General features: G+C 44.2%; 1 protein-coding gene across 3 annotated transcripts in view; it reads right to left on the bottom strand.

Annotated features, from left to right (window-relative positions):
• Nucleotides 1–12,190: 12,190 nt before the first annotated feature.
• Nucleotides 12,191–16,830, bottom strand: part of immp2l (inner mitochondrial membrane peptidase subunit 2) — a 59,638-nt gene continuing 54,998 nt past the window's right edge. For all 3 annotated transcript variants that reach the window (XM_034535748.1, XM_034535746.1, XM_034535747.1), the window contains exons 5-6: nucleotides 13,768–13,870; nucleotides 12,191–12,356 (exon numbers count right to left, since the gene is read on the bottom strand). In XM_034535748.1, coding sequence (XP_034391639.1) covers nucleotides 12,228–12,356; nucleotides 13,768–13,870 — 232 coding nt within the window. In that variant the 3' untranslated portion in view covers nucleotides 12,191–12,227. The remainder of the gene's footprint in view (nucleotides 12,357–13,767; nucleotides 13,871–16,830) is intronic.

The raw sequence follows: 16,830 nt of genomic DNA, 5'->3' as shown, positions 1-16,830 counted from the left end.
TGGTGGTCAGGAGAGAGAATGCAGCTTTAACACATGAAGCATATACTTCTAAACAACCAGAGGAGTCGCCCCCTGGTGGTCAGGAGAGAGAATGCAGCTTTAACACATGAAGCATAGACTTCTATACAACCAGAGGAGTCGCCCCCTGGTGGTCAGGAGAGAGAATGCAGCTTTAACTCATGAAGCACAGACTTCTATACAACCAGAGGAGTCGCCCCCTGGTGGTCAGGAGAGAGAATGCAGCTTTAACACATGAAGCATATACTTCTATACAACCAGAGGAGTCGCCCCCTGGTGGTCAGGAGAGAGAATGCAGCTTTAACTCATGAAGCACAGACTTCTATACAACCAGAGGAGTCGCCCCCTGGTGGTCAGGAGAGAGAATGCAGCTTTAACACATGAAGCATAGACTTCTATACAACCAGAGGAGTCGCCCCCTGGTGGTCAGGAGAGAGAATGCAGCTTTAACACATGAAGCATAGACTTCTATACAACCAGAGGAGTCGCCCCCTGGTGGTCAGGAGAGAGAATGCAGCTTTAACACATGAAGCATATACTTCTATACAACCAGAGGAGTCGCCCCCTGGTGGTCAGGAGAGAGAATGCAGCTTTAACTCATGAAGCATATACTTCTATACAACCAGAGGAGTCGCCCCCTGGTGGTCAGGAGAGAGAATGCAGCTTCAACACATGAAGCATATACTTCTATACAACCAGAGGAGTCGCCCCCTGGTGGTCAGGAGAGAGAATGCAGCTTTAACTCATGAAGCACAGACTTCTATACAACCAGAGGAGTCGCCCCCTGGTGGTCAGGAGAGAGAATGCAGCTTTAACACATGAAGCATAGACTTCTATACAACCAGAGGAGTCGCCCCCTGGTGGTCAGGAGAGAGAATGCAGCTTTAACTCATGAAGCACAGACTTCTATACAACCAGAGGAGTCACCCCCTGGTGGTCACTAGAGATAATGCAGCTTTAAGAGCTGAAGGCTCCCTCTTCAGACCTCGGGGTGGTCTCCTAGTGTTCATACTGTAAGTTAGGTGGCAGGAAGTCTCACTTCTCACACATTAAAACGTTGGACTTCATTAAAGTGTGGGGTCTTTTTCTTGCATATGCCATCAATGAATCATCGATAGACGGGGGAGGAGGTGGTGCATCGACTTCCCCACAGTGAGGGGAGATAAATGAGAGTAACTCGGCCTGGAAGAGGCTTTCTATTCCCCAGACAGTTTGCTCAAGGGCAACAGCAGCTCACCGACACCTCGAGTGCCATCGGGGCCATTTCATGGTGAGGACTGAACCGTGGTACAAACTGGAAACATCACTTTCCACTTGTGAATGTCAGACTGTCACGTTCAGGAAACACATACCATGCAACACTTATATATTTAATTATGAATCTACGATATGCGTTTCATTATCTGGCTGCAATATTATGTTATAACGAAGGGTGTTTAAGAAGCCTTTATGTAATTAGAGGGGATTAATTCAAGGCGAGCCCTGACCCCTAATTCAACATGGATGGTCATAATGGCACTTTAATGTTACTGCTCGAGGCTTTAAAGTCCAATAACCAGACGGTGAAATCTAGAGCTAATGAACTTTAACTCCTGTCAAAGCCGGGGAAAAATTAAAATAAAAACTTAATTGGATATTCTATTTTTCAACACAACTTTGAAACCATTCAGTAGTTATCTCTCCAAACCAATATTTTTTCCCGATCCGCTGCAGTGAAAAAGAATTGGCCACGGTGCCGTCTGAGGAGCTCACGGGGATGAAACGTATCAAAGCGGCACGTATAGCGGCTTACGATCGGCCCGGAAGCTCACGCAGAGACGACGCAGCTTTAATCTCTCCAATACGCTTACACCATAAACCGCTGCTGCCGCGGGAGGGAGCCTCTCGACCTCCTTCTCAAACATGCCTGAGCTGGGGTTTGCAACCTGTTCTTATGTTGAGGTTATTAAAGACCCTTGTCACGACCCCCTCTGTATCTTCAGCATCGGTATCTTCAGCATCGGTATCTTCAGCATCGGTATCTTCAGCATCGGTATCTTCAGCGTCGGTATCTTTAGCGTGGATAAAATGTAAAACCCATTTGCGTCACTGTTAGACACGCTCAGAGAAAACGCTCCATTGGGAACGGAACGCTCCATGGGGAACGCTCCATCTATTGGGAACGCTCCATTGGGAACAGAACGCTCCATGGGGAATGCTCCATCTATTGGGAACGCTCCATTGGGAACAGTACGCTCCATGGGGAACAGAACGCTCCATGGGGAACAGAACGCTCCATGGGGAACAGAACGCTCCATGGGGAACGCTCCATCTATTGGGAACTCTCCATTGGGAACAGAACGCTCCATGGGGAATGCTCCATTGGGAATGCTCCATTGGGAATGCTCCATTGGGAACGCTCCATTGGGAATGGAACGCTCCATGGGGAACGCTCCATCGGGAACGCTCCATCTATTGGGAACACTCCATGGGGAACGCTCCATCTATTGGGAACTCTCCATTGGGAACAGAACGCTCCATGGGGAATGCTCCATTGGGAATGCTCCATTGGGAACGCTCCATTGGGAACGCTCCATTGGGAATGGAACGCTCCATCGGGAACGCTCCATCTATTGGGAACGCTCCATTGGGAACAGAACACTCCATGGGGAACGCTCCATCTATTGGGAACTCTCCATTGGGAACAGAACGCTCCATTGGGAATGGAACACTCCATGGGGAACGCTCCATCCATTGGGAACAGAACCCTCCATGGGGAATGCTCCATTGGGAATGCTCCATTGGGAACGCTCCATTGGGAACGCTCCATCCATTGGGAACGCTCCATTGGGAACGCTCCATCCATTGGGAACGCTCCATTGGGAACGCTCCATTGGGAACGCTCCATTGGGAACGCAGTATGAAGACTCTTCCTAGTCCAAGTCGCTCCTCAGTTTTCATGCGTTTTCCTACGAAAGTCCAGCAACATGTGTCAATTTCAGCTCGTACATACGTACGGTCTTTTCACAATAAAAGCCTTCAAATGGGACGTTTACGTGACCAATAAATCAGGGTGGCCTTTTGGGACCTTGTCCCCAAGCCGCTGACGTTCGGGCAGCGTTTCTACAAAGCTCCGTCAGGCTGGAGCAGCTCTCACTCATCCTCTAAAACAAGCTTTTACAAACTCACACACCAATCCACCGGGTTTACTGCGCACTCTCCGAAACATCAGAACTCTGGAAGTGAAGACGAGGCCGGCCGAGGAAGAGAAGGAGTAATCTGAATGATTGAAATCATTTCCTCTAAACACAATTACAAAAGTCCAATCGTTAACAACTCAACTAAAAAGTTTGTGAATAACTTGTTGTTCTAATCCTGTTGTGGAGGTTCTGGTAATTTAAGGGTCTTCTGAATAATAGGCTTTAATCAGTAAAGAGAGGAACTCGCTGATGGTTCGTTAAGGTGCTTTGTTTTTTAAGCATTTCTTAAGTGCTAAGCACTTATTATTCCCATCAGGGAGGTAATGACATCGCCCAACACGGTGAGCGTGGAAAGATCTCACCAGACGAGCTAATGAGTCACCCAGACAAACCTTCACCCTCCGGGGAAGTCAACCATTCATCTCACGTTCATTTGTGTATTTGCAAAGAAGAAACAACCTAAAAACACGGTTATAAAATGAAATGCCTGAACGCATCGCTCTCTCTCTTCCGGTAAGCGTATTGCATCACTTCCGGTTGCCAGCTTAGCAGCTCGCGATGTTTTCTTCTCCCCCTCCCCCTCCCTCTTGCTCAGAGTGTCTCATGTAGAGCTATTCCTCTGCCTCTCTTAATGATAACGGTACATCAACAAGTGTAGTTCATTTGCTGGTTGGAGGCAGTTCTAAGTGGGTTAGATGCACGGCTCCGCACCATCGAAGCTCAGACAGTTACGCTAGTTAGCTCGCCTCCCCCCATAGCCTTGCGGAGCCGCTAGCGTTAGCTTCTGTTAGCTGTCCCCCGGCAGCCCCCGAGCAGCCGGATGGCTGGGTGACTGTTCGAAGGGGTTTTAAGTCTAAACAGAAGTCCACTGAGCACCGCCAACCTCTTCACGTTTCGAACCAGTTTTCCCCACTCAGCGACGCACCCGCTGAGAAACCCACTCTGGTTATAGGTAGCTCCATAGTCAGAAACAAGAAGATAGGGAAGCCAGGGACCAAAGTCATATGCATCCAAACATGACCAAGTTGATTAACGGACTTAATCCATGACCCAGAGTTCAGATCAGGAAGCAGAAGCAGAGTTGTAGTCTTCCACCCTTCTCTGCACTTCCATTTGAGCAGTTACCCACCCTTAACCTTAACTCTATAGAGACTGTGTCTGTCCCACGGCCACTTAAATTAATTAAATCAAAAGTAACCAGAAGAGGAGTCATACAAAATAACCTCATAAAGGTTAACATCACTACTGCCACAGTGCAACAAAAGAGAATTAAATGTGGACTCCTAAATATTAGATCTCTGTCATCTAAAGCTGTATTAGTAAATGATTTAATATCAGACAATCACATTGATTTATTGTGTCTTACTGAAACCTGGCTGAGCCATGAAGAATATGTCAGCCTAAATGAATCAACTCCTCCAAGTCATATTAATACTCACATTCCTCGAGGCACCGGCCGAGGAGGTGGAGTAGCAGCCATCTTTGACTCAAGCCTATTAATGAATCCTAAACCTAAACTAAACTACAACTCATTTGAAAGCCTTGTTCTTAGTCTTTCACATCCAACCTGTAAAACATTACAGCCAATTATATTTGTTATACTGTACCGGCCACCAGGTCCATATTCAGAATTTATATCTGAATTTTCTGAGTGTTTATCAAGTTTAGTCCTTAAAACTGATATGGTTATTATTGTAGGAGATTTTAATATTCATGTGGATATTGATAATGATTGCCTTAGTACTGCATTTATCTCATTGTTGGACTCGATTGGCTTCTGTCAGAGTACAGAAACCCACTCACTGCTTTGGCCACACCCTCGACCTTGTTCTTACATATGGCATTGACATTGAGCATTTGGAGGTCTTCCCACAGAACCCTCTTCTGTCAGACCATTACCTCATAACTTTTGAGTTCATACTCCCGGAGTGTACACCGTTAGTCAAAAGTTTCTACACCAGATGTCTAACTGACAGTGCTGTAGCTACATTTAAAGAAGCGATTCCTTCTGCATTTGATTCAATACCACGTCTCAATGTGACGGAGGACTCCTGTGCTAACTTTAGTCCGTCCCAGATTGATCATATTGTCGATAGTGCTACAGGCTCACTGAGAATGACACTAGACTCGATAGCCCCACTGAAGAAGAAGACAGTGAGGCAAAGGAGGTTTGCTCCCTGGTAGAACCCTCAGACCCGCGACCTAAAGCAAACTTCACGTAAGCTCGAAAGCATATGGCGTTCCACCAATCTGGAAGAATCACTCTTAGTTTGGAGAGATAGTCTTAAAACATATAAAAAGGCTCTCCGTAATGCCAGAGCAGCTTATTACTCATCAGTAATAGAGAAAAATAAGAACAACCCCAGGGTTCTCTTTAGCACTGTAGCCAGGCTGACAGAGAGTCACAGCTCTGTGGAGCCGTGTATTCCTATAGACCTCAGTAGTAATGACTTCATGAACTTCTTCAATGAAAAGATTTGAACTATTAGAGGCAAGATTGATGATCTCTTGCCCTCAACTACTGCCGATCTGTCATCAAGTGGCGTTGCCTTGGAAACGGCTGTATGCCCTGGTGTATATTTGGATAGCTTTTCTCCCATTAACCTAGACCAATTCTCCTCAACGGTTTCTACTTCTAAACCGTCTACCTGTCTCTTAGACCCCATCCCAACGAGGCTGCTTAAAGACGTGTTGCCTTTAATTGGCACCTCTCTGCTGGATATTGTCAATGTGTCTTTGCTAACAGGCCATGTACCACATTCCTTCAAAGTAGCTGTAATTAAACCTCTCCTGAAGAAGACCACTCTTAATCCAGAGGTGTTGGCTAACTACAGACCGATCTCTAACCTTCCCTTCCTCTCTAAGATCCTTGAGAAAGTAGGACTCATCTCTGTACTGGTCTTGTTAGACCTTAGTGCTGATAAAGGACTCATCTCCATACTGGTCTTGTTAGACCTTAGTGCTGATAAAGGACTCATCTCTGTACTGGTCTTGTTATACCTTAGTGCTGATAAAGGACTCATATCCGTACTGGTCTTGTTAGACCTTAGTGCTGATAAAGGACTCATCTCTGTACTGGTATTATTAGACCTTAGTGCTGATAAAGGACTAATCTCTGTACTGGTCTTGTTAGACCTTAGTGCTGATAAAGGACTCATCTCCGTACTGGTATTATTAGACCTTAGTGCTGATAAAGGACTAATCTCTGTACTGGTCTTGTTAGACCTTAGTGCTGATAAAGGACTCATCTCTGTACTGGTATTATTAGACCTTAGTGCTGATAAAGGACTAATCTCTGTACTGGTCTTGTTAGACCTTAGTGCTGATAAAGGACTCATCTCTGTACTGGTATTATTAGACCTTAGTGCTGATAAAGGACTCATCTCTGTACTGGTCTTGTTAGACCTTAGTGCTGCGTTCGACACCATTGATCATGACATCCTATTACAGAGACTGGATCAGTCGATTGGCATTTCAGGTACCGCACTAAGTTGGTTTAAATCCTATTTATCAGATCGATCTCAGTTTGTATTTGTAAACGATGAAGCCTCAACGACCACCAACGTTAATCACAGAGTTCCACAAGGTTCTGTGCTTGGACCAATTTTATTTACCTTATATATGCTTCCTTTGGGCAATATTATCAGGAAACACTCCATAAACTTTCATTGCTATGCAGACGATACTCAATTATATCTATCGATCAAACCAGAGGAGACATTCAAGAATGTCTTAAAGACATAAAAACATGGATGACCTGCAACTTCCTGATGTTAAACTCAGACAAAACTGAAGTTATTTTACTGGCCCTGAACACCTCAGAGATCAATTATCTGGTGATGTGGTTTCTGTAGATGGCATTGCCCTGGCATCCAACACCACTGTAAAGAATCTAGGAGTTATCTTTGACCGAGACTTGTCCTTTAACTCCCACGTTAAGCAAATCTCAAGGATTGCATTTATTCATCTACGTAACATTTCAAAAATCAGGCACATCTTGTCTCAAAAAGATGCAGAAAAGCTGGTTCACGCGTTTGTTACTTCCAGACTAGATTACTGCAACTCCTTATTATCAGGCTGCTCTAATAAGTCTCTTAAATCCCTCCAGTTGATCCAGAATGCTGCAGCTCGTGTACTTACAAAAACTAAGAAAAGAGATCACATGACTCCTGTATTAGCTGCTCTGCACTGGCTCCCTGTAAAATCAAGAATCACATTTAAAATTCTTCTCCTCACCTACAAAGCCTTGATTGGTGATGCACCATCATATCTTAAGGAGCTTGTAGTACCATATTGCCCCACTAGAGAGCTGCTCACTAAATGTGGGGCTACTTGTGGTTCCTAGAGTCCTAAAAAGTAGGATGGGAGCCAGAGCCTTCAGTTATCAAGCTCCTCTTTTATGGAATCAGCTTCCACTTTCAGTCCTGGAGGCAGACACAGTCACCTCATTCAAGAATAGACTTAAGACTTTCCTGTTTGATAGTGCTTATAGTTAGGGCTGAATCAGGTTTGCCCTGGTCCAGCCCCTTGATATGCTGCAATAGGCTTATAGGCTGCTGGGGGATGTTTTAGGATACACTGAGCACCTCTCTCCTCTTCTCTCTCTCCTTATGGATGAATTTACATCTCTCCATTGCACCTTATTAACTCTGCTTCCTCCCCGGAGTCGTTGTGACTTCACGTCTCATAGGGTCCATTGGACCTGGAGGTGTCTGATTCTGGTGAGCCGGCCTCCCATTGGCCCTGCTGATGCCCCGCCCCCCCTCCTCTCTACCTCCTTCTGTTTCATGGATTGGAGTTCCATTCATACATTGTCATATTCATGTAATGTGTTTATGTAACTCTGTAACTCTGTTCATCTGGTCACATGACATCTATTCATCTGTCCATCCGGGGAGAGGGATCCTCCTCTGTTGCTCTCCTGAAGGTTTCTTCCCTTTTTTCCCTGTGAAAGGTTATTTTTGGGGAGTTGTTCCTGATCCGATGTGAGGTCAAAGGTCAGGGATGTCGTATGTGTACAGATTGTAAAGCCCTCTGAGGGGAGGTTGTAATTTGTGATATTGGGCTAAACAAAATAAACTGAATTGAATTGAATTGAAAACAGCAGAATAGTTACTATTTTAATAATGTGATTTAAGTCTTATTATAGACACGGATGCTGTAGTTGAGGAGGAAGTTGTCGAGGCTCTGGTTTACTTTAAGGTAAATATGTGTGTATATATATATATATATATATATATATATATACACACACACACAGTATGTATTCATATTAATAGATCACTGACATCTGGGTTGTTTGTTTGCTTTTGTTCTCGTTTCTTGGGTCGTGTTCAGATGTGATTATTAAGAAATGTGTTTTTCTCTTCATGTAAGTCAAGTCTCACCAGAGAGCAGAACCAGACGGGTTCAGAACTTTAACACATTAACTTTAACAACATGGCACGCTTTGACAGCCAGGTGCTGAAGGCGACCTCGGGCCAGTGGAGGTGAACTGTTCACAGAGATTTCATTAGGACCAGAAGAAAAGAGGCAATCTGTTGAAAAATGCATGAGCACATTGATATGGGCATAAATCCGGATGATTGGTTTGATTCATTCTCCAAATGACACACATGTTGCTTTAGAGGAATCTTCAGAGCGACCGCAGCAGACCAGTCTGTCGGTTCCATATTGATTAAGAGGAAGAGATGATGCATCGGTTAAAGAGAAGAGAGAAAAAAGGCCGCATCAGCAAAACGAGAATCAGGAGCAGGCGGTTCGTCCTTGAGAAGGAGCGTCGTATCGACACGCGCTGGAATTTATGATCTCATTATCTGTGAATTCATCTCCTTTGTGAAGATTTAACGGATGGAGGTCTCAGTTGAGACGGGCCGTACATTTGGCACCAAACCTTTTTTTCTTTTATCATTAAAGGATTTATGAATCCTCGAAGCTTCTGTTTGCTCGCGTCAGATTTACCTTCCAAAGTCTTAAGTCTGTTCTGAAACAAAGGTTCTCTGATTTAAAACATCTCAAGGGTAATCAAGTTAGCAAACGCTTTTCCATCATCAACCAGCGTTAGCGCCTCGATGCTACGCTAGCTCCTGAAGCTACACTGGATGTTCCTTCATTTCATCCAGATGGGCTTCACTGACACTTTATTATATTTTCAACCTGTTTCCATCCTTCAAAACATGAACATCTCTCTTCAGGGAGTTAGTGTGGGCTCCTTGGAAACGCAGATTACAACAGGAAACGTCTTTGAAGATAAGCACGTGTTTAGCTAACGTAGCGCTGTGTCTTAGCTAATAGAGGGGAGGCCCCGCCCCTTCAGGTGGACCTCCACTAATAACATTCTGATCCCGTTTGACTTGAATCACACGCATTATGTTTGTTGATTTAAAAGATAAGAAAACAATAACATTTAAATAAATAATTAGAAATGTCGTACAGACAATGTTTGGAACAAAGCCAAGTTAGCTAAGTTAGCCAAGTTAGCTAACATAGCCAAGATAGCTAACATAGCTAAGTTAGTCAACATAGCCAAGTTAGCTAGTTACAAGTGTATGACAAACACTTTATCGACGCGTATAATTATCATTTAAATAGAGAAACATCATTTGTGTATGGGGCACAGGAAGTAGAGGTTTATGAATATTATATTTATATATAATATATTATTATAACTCCTGTGGTCGTCCATCTCATCACTTTATTTCATATTCCCACCTGTATGTCATGAGCTTTGTATGATTCTCTGGAAAATGCACTAAAGATCAAGACAAACAAACAAACAAACAAACAGGACGAGAACCGACGGCTTCCTTCCTGCTCGTCTGTGCCTCACCACGGCAACGCTGGTATCCTAGCAGCTGCAGCCGGCGCTAGTTGGCACGGAAACAGAGCAGAGGCTTAGCGACACACACACACACTCACTCTCACAGACGCACACATGCATACACACACATAGATGCACACACACACACACTCTCACAGACGCATACACACACAAACAAACACATACACACAAACAAACACACACACACAACGTAAAGTCTGAAGAGGCGTTCAAACAATCAGTGGATGTCACAATAGTTTAATTAATGCACATTAACCGCCAACATGAACCCTAAATATCACATAAATGCACATTTGAGTGAGTTGAGGACGTGAAGGACCTGAAGGACGTGAAGGACCTGGAGGACCTGAAGGACGTGAAGGACCTGGAGGACCTGAAGGACCTGGAGGACGTGGAGGACCTGGAGGACCTGAAGGACCTGGAGGACCTGAAGGACGTGGAGGACCTGGAGGACCTGAAGGACGTGGAGGACCTGGAGGACCTGAAGGACGTGAAGGACCTGGAGGACCTGGAGGACGTGAAGGACCTGGAGGACCTGAAGGACGTGGAGGACCTGGAGGACCTGAAGGACCTGGAGGACCTGAAGGACGTGGAGGACCTGAAGGACGTGGAGGACCTGGAGGACCTGAAGGACCTGGAGGACGTGAAGGACCTGAATGACGTGGAGGACCTGGAGGACCTGAAGGACGTGGAGGACCTGGAGGACCTGAAGGACGTGAAGGACCTGGAGGACCTGGAGGACGTGAAGGACCTGGAGGACGTGGAGGACCTGGAGGACCTGAAGGATGTGGAGGACCTGGAGGACGTGGAGGACCTGGAGGACCTGAAGGACGTGAAGGACCTGGAGGACCTGAAGGACCTGGAGGACCTGAAGGACGTGAAGGACCTGGAGGACCTGAAGGACGTGAAGGACCTGGAGGACCTGAAGGACCTGGAGGACGTGGAGGACCTGGAGGACCTGAAGGACCTGGAGGACCTGAAGGACGTGGAGGACCTGGAGGACCTGAAGGACGTGGAGGACCTGGAGGACCTGAAGGACGTGAAGGACCTGGAGGACGTGGAGGACCTGGAGGACCTGAAGGACCTGGAGGACCTGAAGGACGTGGAGGACCTGAAGGACGTGGAGGACCTGGAGGACCTGAAGGACCTGGAGGACCTGGAGGACGTGAAGGACCTGGAGGACCTGAAGGACGTGGAGGACCTGGAGGACCTGAAGGACGTGGAGGACCTGGAGGACCTGAAGGACGTGAAGGACCTGGAGGACCTGGAGGACGTGAAGGACCTGGAGGACGTGGAGGACCTGGAGGACCTGAAGGATGTGGAGGACCTGGAGGACGTGGAGGACCTGGAGGACCTGAAGGACGTGAAGCACCTGGAGGACGTGGAGGACCTGAAGGATGTGGAGGACCTGGAGGACCTGAAGGATGTGGAGGACCTGGAGGACGTGGAGGACCTGGAGGACCTGAAGGACGTGAAGCACCTGGAGGACGTGGAGGACCTGAAGGACGTGGAGGACCTGAAGGACGTGGAGGACCTGAAGGACGTGGAGGACCTGGAGGACGTGAAGGACCTGGAGGACGTGGAGGACCTGAAGGATCTGGAGGACCTGCGTTTAGCCCACTTGAGCCCACCAGGGTCGGCTCGGCTGACTCCTCCTCTCCAGGAGACGACTCCTGCGTCAGCTGTTTGCTCTCGAGGAGCAGGAGGAGCCAGCTGGCTGATTGGTCTCATTCAGACTTCACCTGGAGGATGCAGGTGATCTTAATGAAGGGGGGTTCGTGCCCCCCCTCTTGTCTCACAGGCACCGGAAACACAAACAAGCAGATCTTTAGAGAACGCCGGCGTTTCCTGAGAGATAATTGAATCCTGAAGTGCACTCGAGAGGTCTCAAACATGGAGGCGGAGCCAGCCGACGGAACAGAGAAGATGTTTAGAAATGTTTCACATGTTTTACACACAATGTCATGACACTAATAACTAATAAGAGACCCGATGTTTCAACGTCCTTCAGCGGTTTCAGTTGAGATGACGTTATATATATATATATATATATATATATATATATATATATATATATATATATATATATATATATACATATATATATATATACATATATATATATATATATATATATACATAACATTATCACAGTCATTAAAAGACAAAAGGTGTGTGTTGGTGACTCTTCATCCCTCCTCCTCTTCCTCCGTGTCCAGCGGTCCTCGGTTCACCGGGAGAGACGGTTCGATCCTCTGCCAACGATTGGGAGGCCAGATGATGTGAGAGGCTCGGCCGTGCAGCAGCCCCACTGACACCTGAAATATGAATATAGAGATACATCATTAAAAGATCTCACATGTTGAGCTTCGGCTCTTAAAGACTTAAAATAAACCAACAAGAACGTCGAGAGATGAAGAGCGTCACATGATGAAGAGCGTCACATGATGAAGAGCGTCACATGATGAAGAGCGTCACATGATGAAGAGCGTCGCTTGAAAAGTTCCTTGTGCTCAAGGCCCGAGAAACAATGAAACACTGAAACACTGAAACACTGAAACACTGAAACAATGAAACACTGAAACAATGAAACACTGAAACAATGACACACTGAAACAATGAAACACTGACACAATGAAACACTGAAACAATGAAACACTGAAACACTGACACAATGAAACACTGACACAATGAAACACTGAAACAATGAAACACTGAAACACTGAAACAATGAAACACTGAAACAATGAAACACTGAAACAATGACACACTGAAACAATGAAACACTGACACAATGAAACACTGAAACAATGAAACAATGAAACACTGAAACACTGACACAATGAAACACTGAAACAATGAAACACTGAAACAATGAAACACTGAAACAATGAAACACTGAAACACTGAAACAATGAAACACTGAAACACTGACACAATGAAACACTGAAACACTGAAACAATAAAACAATGAAACACTGAAACAATGAAACACTGACACACTGACACAATGAAACACTGAAACAATGAAACACTGAAACAATGAAACACTGACACACTGAAACACTGAAACAATGAAACACTGAAACACTGAAACAATGAAACACTGAAACACTGAAACACTGAAACAATGAAACAATGAAACAATGAAACACTGACACACTGAAACACTGAAACAATGAAACACTGACACAATGAAACAATGAAACAATGAAACAATGACACAATGAAACACTGAAACAATGACACAATGAAACACTGAAACACTGACAATGAAACACTGAAACAATGACACAATGAAACACTGAAACAATGAAACACTGAAACAATGAAACACTGACACAATGAAACACTGAAACAATGACACAATGAAACACTGAAACAATGAAACACTGAAACAATGAAACACTGACACAATGAAACACTGAAACACTGAAACAATGAAACAATGAAACAATGAAACACTGAAACAATGAAACAATGACACAATGAAACACTGAAACAATGACACAATGAAACACTGACACAATGAAACACTGAAACACTGAAACAATGAAACACTGACACAATGAAACACTGAAACAATGACACAATGAAACACTGAAACAATGAAACACTGAAACAATGAAACACTGACACAATGAAACACTGAAACACTGAAACAATGAAACAATGAAACAATGAAACACTGAAACAATGAAACACTGAAACACTGTTCAGAGTCCGTACCGGTCCGAAGCTGTTGCTGTCCAGACTGTGTCCGTGGTGATCGCCCTCGATCCAGAAGTGGCCGTCGGGGACTCGGACGTATCGGTTCTTGTAGCCCAGAGTTCTGAAGACGAGGGAACAATCACATGTTTTACATCTGAAGACGTTCTTCCTGCCATGAGAGAACCCAAACGTGTTTCACCAAATACACGAGAAAGACAGATGTTTAAGAAAATTCTACGTCTCACACAACAGATATATATATATATATAGATATATATATATATATATAGATATATATATGTATACTGTATCTATATATATATATATATATATGTATATATATATATATATATATATATATATATATATATATGTATATGTATACTGTATCTATATACATATATATGTATATATATGTGTGTATATATATGTATACTTATGTATATATATGTACATTTATTTTTGTGTGTATTTTTCCAAAATGGACCATTCTGCACAATTCCTCTTTTAACTTTTCCTAAGATTGTGATCATTGTATCAAACAGGAAGTATTGAGAGTATTGAGGAAGTATCAAACAGGAAGTATTGAGGAAGTATCAAACAGGAAGTATTGAGAGTATTGAGGAAGTATCAAACAGGAAGTATTGAGGAAGTATCAAACAGGAAGTATTGAGAGTATTGAGGAAGTATCAAACAGGAAGTATTGAGGAAGTATCAAACAGGAAGTATTGAGGAAGTATCAAACGGGAAGTATTGGTAGTATTGAGGAAGTATCAAACGGGAAGTATTGAGGAAGTATCAAACAGGAAGTATTGAGAGTATTGAGGAAGTATTGAGGAAGTATCAAACAGGAAGTATTGAGAGTATTGAGGAAGTATCAAACGGGAAGTATTGGTAGTATTGAGGAAGTATCAAACAGGAAGTATTGAGAGTATTGAGGAAGTATTGAGGAAGTATCAAACAGGAAGTATTGAGAGTATTGAGGAAGTATCAAACGGGAAGTATTGGTAGTATTGAGGAAGTATCAAACGGGAAGTATTGAGGAAGTATCAAACGGGAAGTATTGGTAGTATTGAGGAAGTATCAAACGGGAAGTATTGAGGAAGTATCAAACAGGAAGTATTGAGGAAGTATCAAACAGGAAGTATTGAGAGTATTGAGGAAGTATTGAGGAAGTATCAAACAGGAAGTATTGAGAGTATTGAGGAAGTATCAAACGGGAAGTATTGGTAGTATTGAGGAAGTATCAAACAGGAAGTATTGAGAGTATTGAGGAAGTATCAAACAGGAAGTATTGAGAGTATTGAGGAAGTATCAAACAGGAAGTATTGAGGAAGTATCAAACAGGAAGTATTGAGAGTATTGAGGAAGTATCAAACAGGAAGTATTGAGAGTATTGAGGAAGTATCAAACAGGAAGTATTGAGAGTATTGAGGAAGTATCAAACAGGAAGTATTGAGGAAGTATCACACAGGAAGTATTGAGAGTATTGAGGAAGTATCAAACAGGAAGTATTGAGAGTATTGAGGAAGTATCAAACAGGAAGTATTGAGAGTATTGAGGAAGTATCAAACAGGAAGTATTGAGGAAGTATCAAACAGGAAGTATTGAGAGTATTGAGGAAGTATCAAACAGGAAGTATTGAGAGTATTGAGGAAGTATCAAACAGGAAGTATTGAGAGTATTGAGGAAGTATCAAACAGGAAGTATTGAGGAAGTATCAAACAGGAAGTATTGGTAGTATTGAGGAAGTATCAAACAGGAAGTATTGAGGAAGTATCAAACAGGAAGTATGGAGACTCCAGTGACGACGATAAACTGGAGGAGGAAAGATGGAGCTTTACCAAAAGCACATGTGGAGAACCACAAAAGAAGGTGGAAGTCAGGCGGAGGAACCGAATCAGATGAACAACACAGGTTGATTTAAGGAGGATTTCCTCTCCGTCTCGACCCAAATACATTTAAAAAGGGCTGAAAACAAGTCACTCGTCCTCGGAGCGTAAAGACGTTGGCGTCATATCGGCTGTAAGTTTATTTTATTTTATTATTATTATTCCAGCGAGAATAAAAAAAGGTCCCGGCTTGTTTTTTTGTGAGTCAGTAAATTCAGCTTTTGCGGCTGAATCAATATTTATGTACGCACGCACGCACGCACACACGCACGCGCACACGCACACGCACACGCACACGCACACGCACACGCACACGCACACACACACACATACACATACACATACACATACACACACACATACACATACACATACTCTAAATGAGGGCCCCATAACCGTCCAGAGGGATGATGAAGGGCGGCGGACCTCCTCCTCATAAACATGACGACCTTATTGAAGCAGCTACAGCTCCAGCTCCAGCTCCTCTTCCTCCTCCTCCTCCTCCTCCTCCTTTTCCTCTTACTCCACCTCCTCCTCCTCCACCTCTTCCTCTTCCTCCTCTTCTTCCTCCTCCTTCTCTTCCTCCTCTTCCTCCTCCACCTACTCCTCTTCCTCCTCCTCCTCCTCTTCCTCCACCTCCTCCTCCCCCTCCTCCCCCTCCCCCCCCCTCCTCCTCCTCCTCCTCCTCCCTGATTAGGGTCGGCTCCCTGTTGGAGCGATGGAGCGACGCCTCAGGGATGATTAACGATAATGAAACGAAAGCCGTAATTGTCCCGTAGATTTGATCTCGAGCCTCGATTGCTTTTCTTTTTTCTTCGTCTCGCTGCAGTTTCACCGTTTGTTCTCTGAAGCTTCGATGTGACACAACACTAAAGTTTAGGTTTGACCAGCAGCTCAGTAGAGTGTCAGGAGGTCAACGAGTCACAGCTTCATAAGGTCATGAAATACAAGTACGAGACTCCTCCACAAATACGGTCACGTACACTAGCTGCAAAAAAAACCAACAAGCAAGGAAGCGACTGTGAATGCCTCTATGGTAGAAAGACTGTCAATCACCTGGTAGCCCCGCCCCTAAAGCATCTCCTGCTTTATGGTCTGTTTGACTCTAAATGACCATAATTTACTAAATGAACATCAAACTAGAGATTGAGACCATAAACTAATGTTTACAATGTTTACTGAGGAAATA

The sequence above is a fragment of the Cyclopterus lumpus genome, chromosome 6, assembly GCF_009769545.1.
Source record: "Cyclopterus lumpus isolate fCycLum1 chromosome 6, fCycLum1.pri, whole genome shotgun sequence".
Taxonomy (NCBI): domain Eukaryota; kingdom Metazoa; phylum Chordata; class Actinopteri; order Perciformes; family Cyclopteridae; genus Cyclopterus; species Cyclopterus lumpus.
Note: the sequence above shows the minus strand (reverse complement) of the source record. Positions and strands in the feature narration are given on the sequence as shown.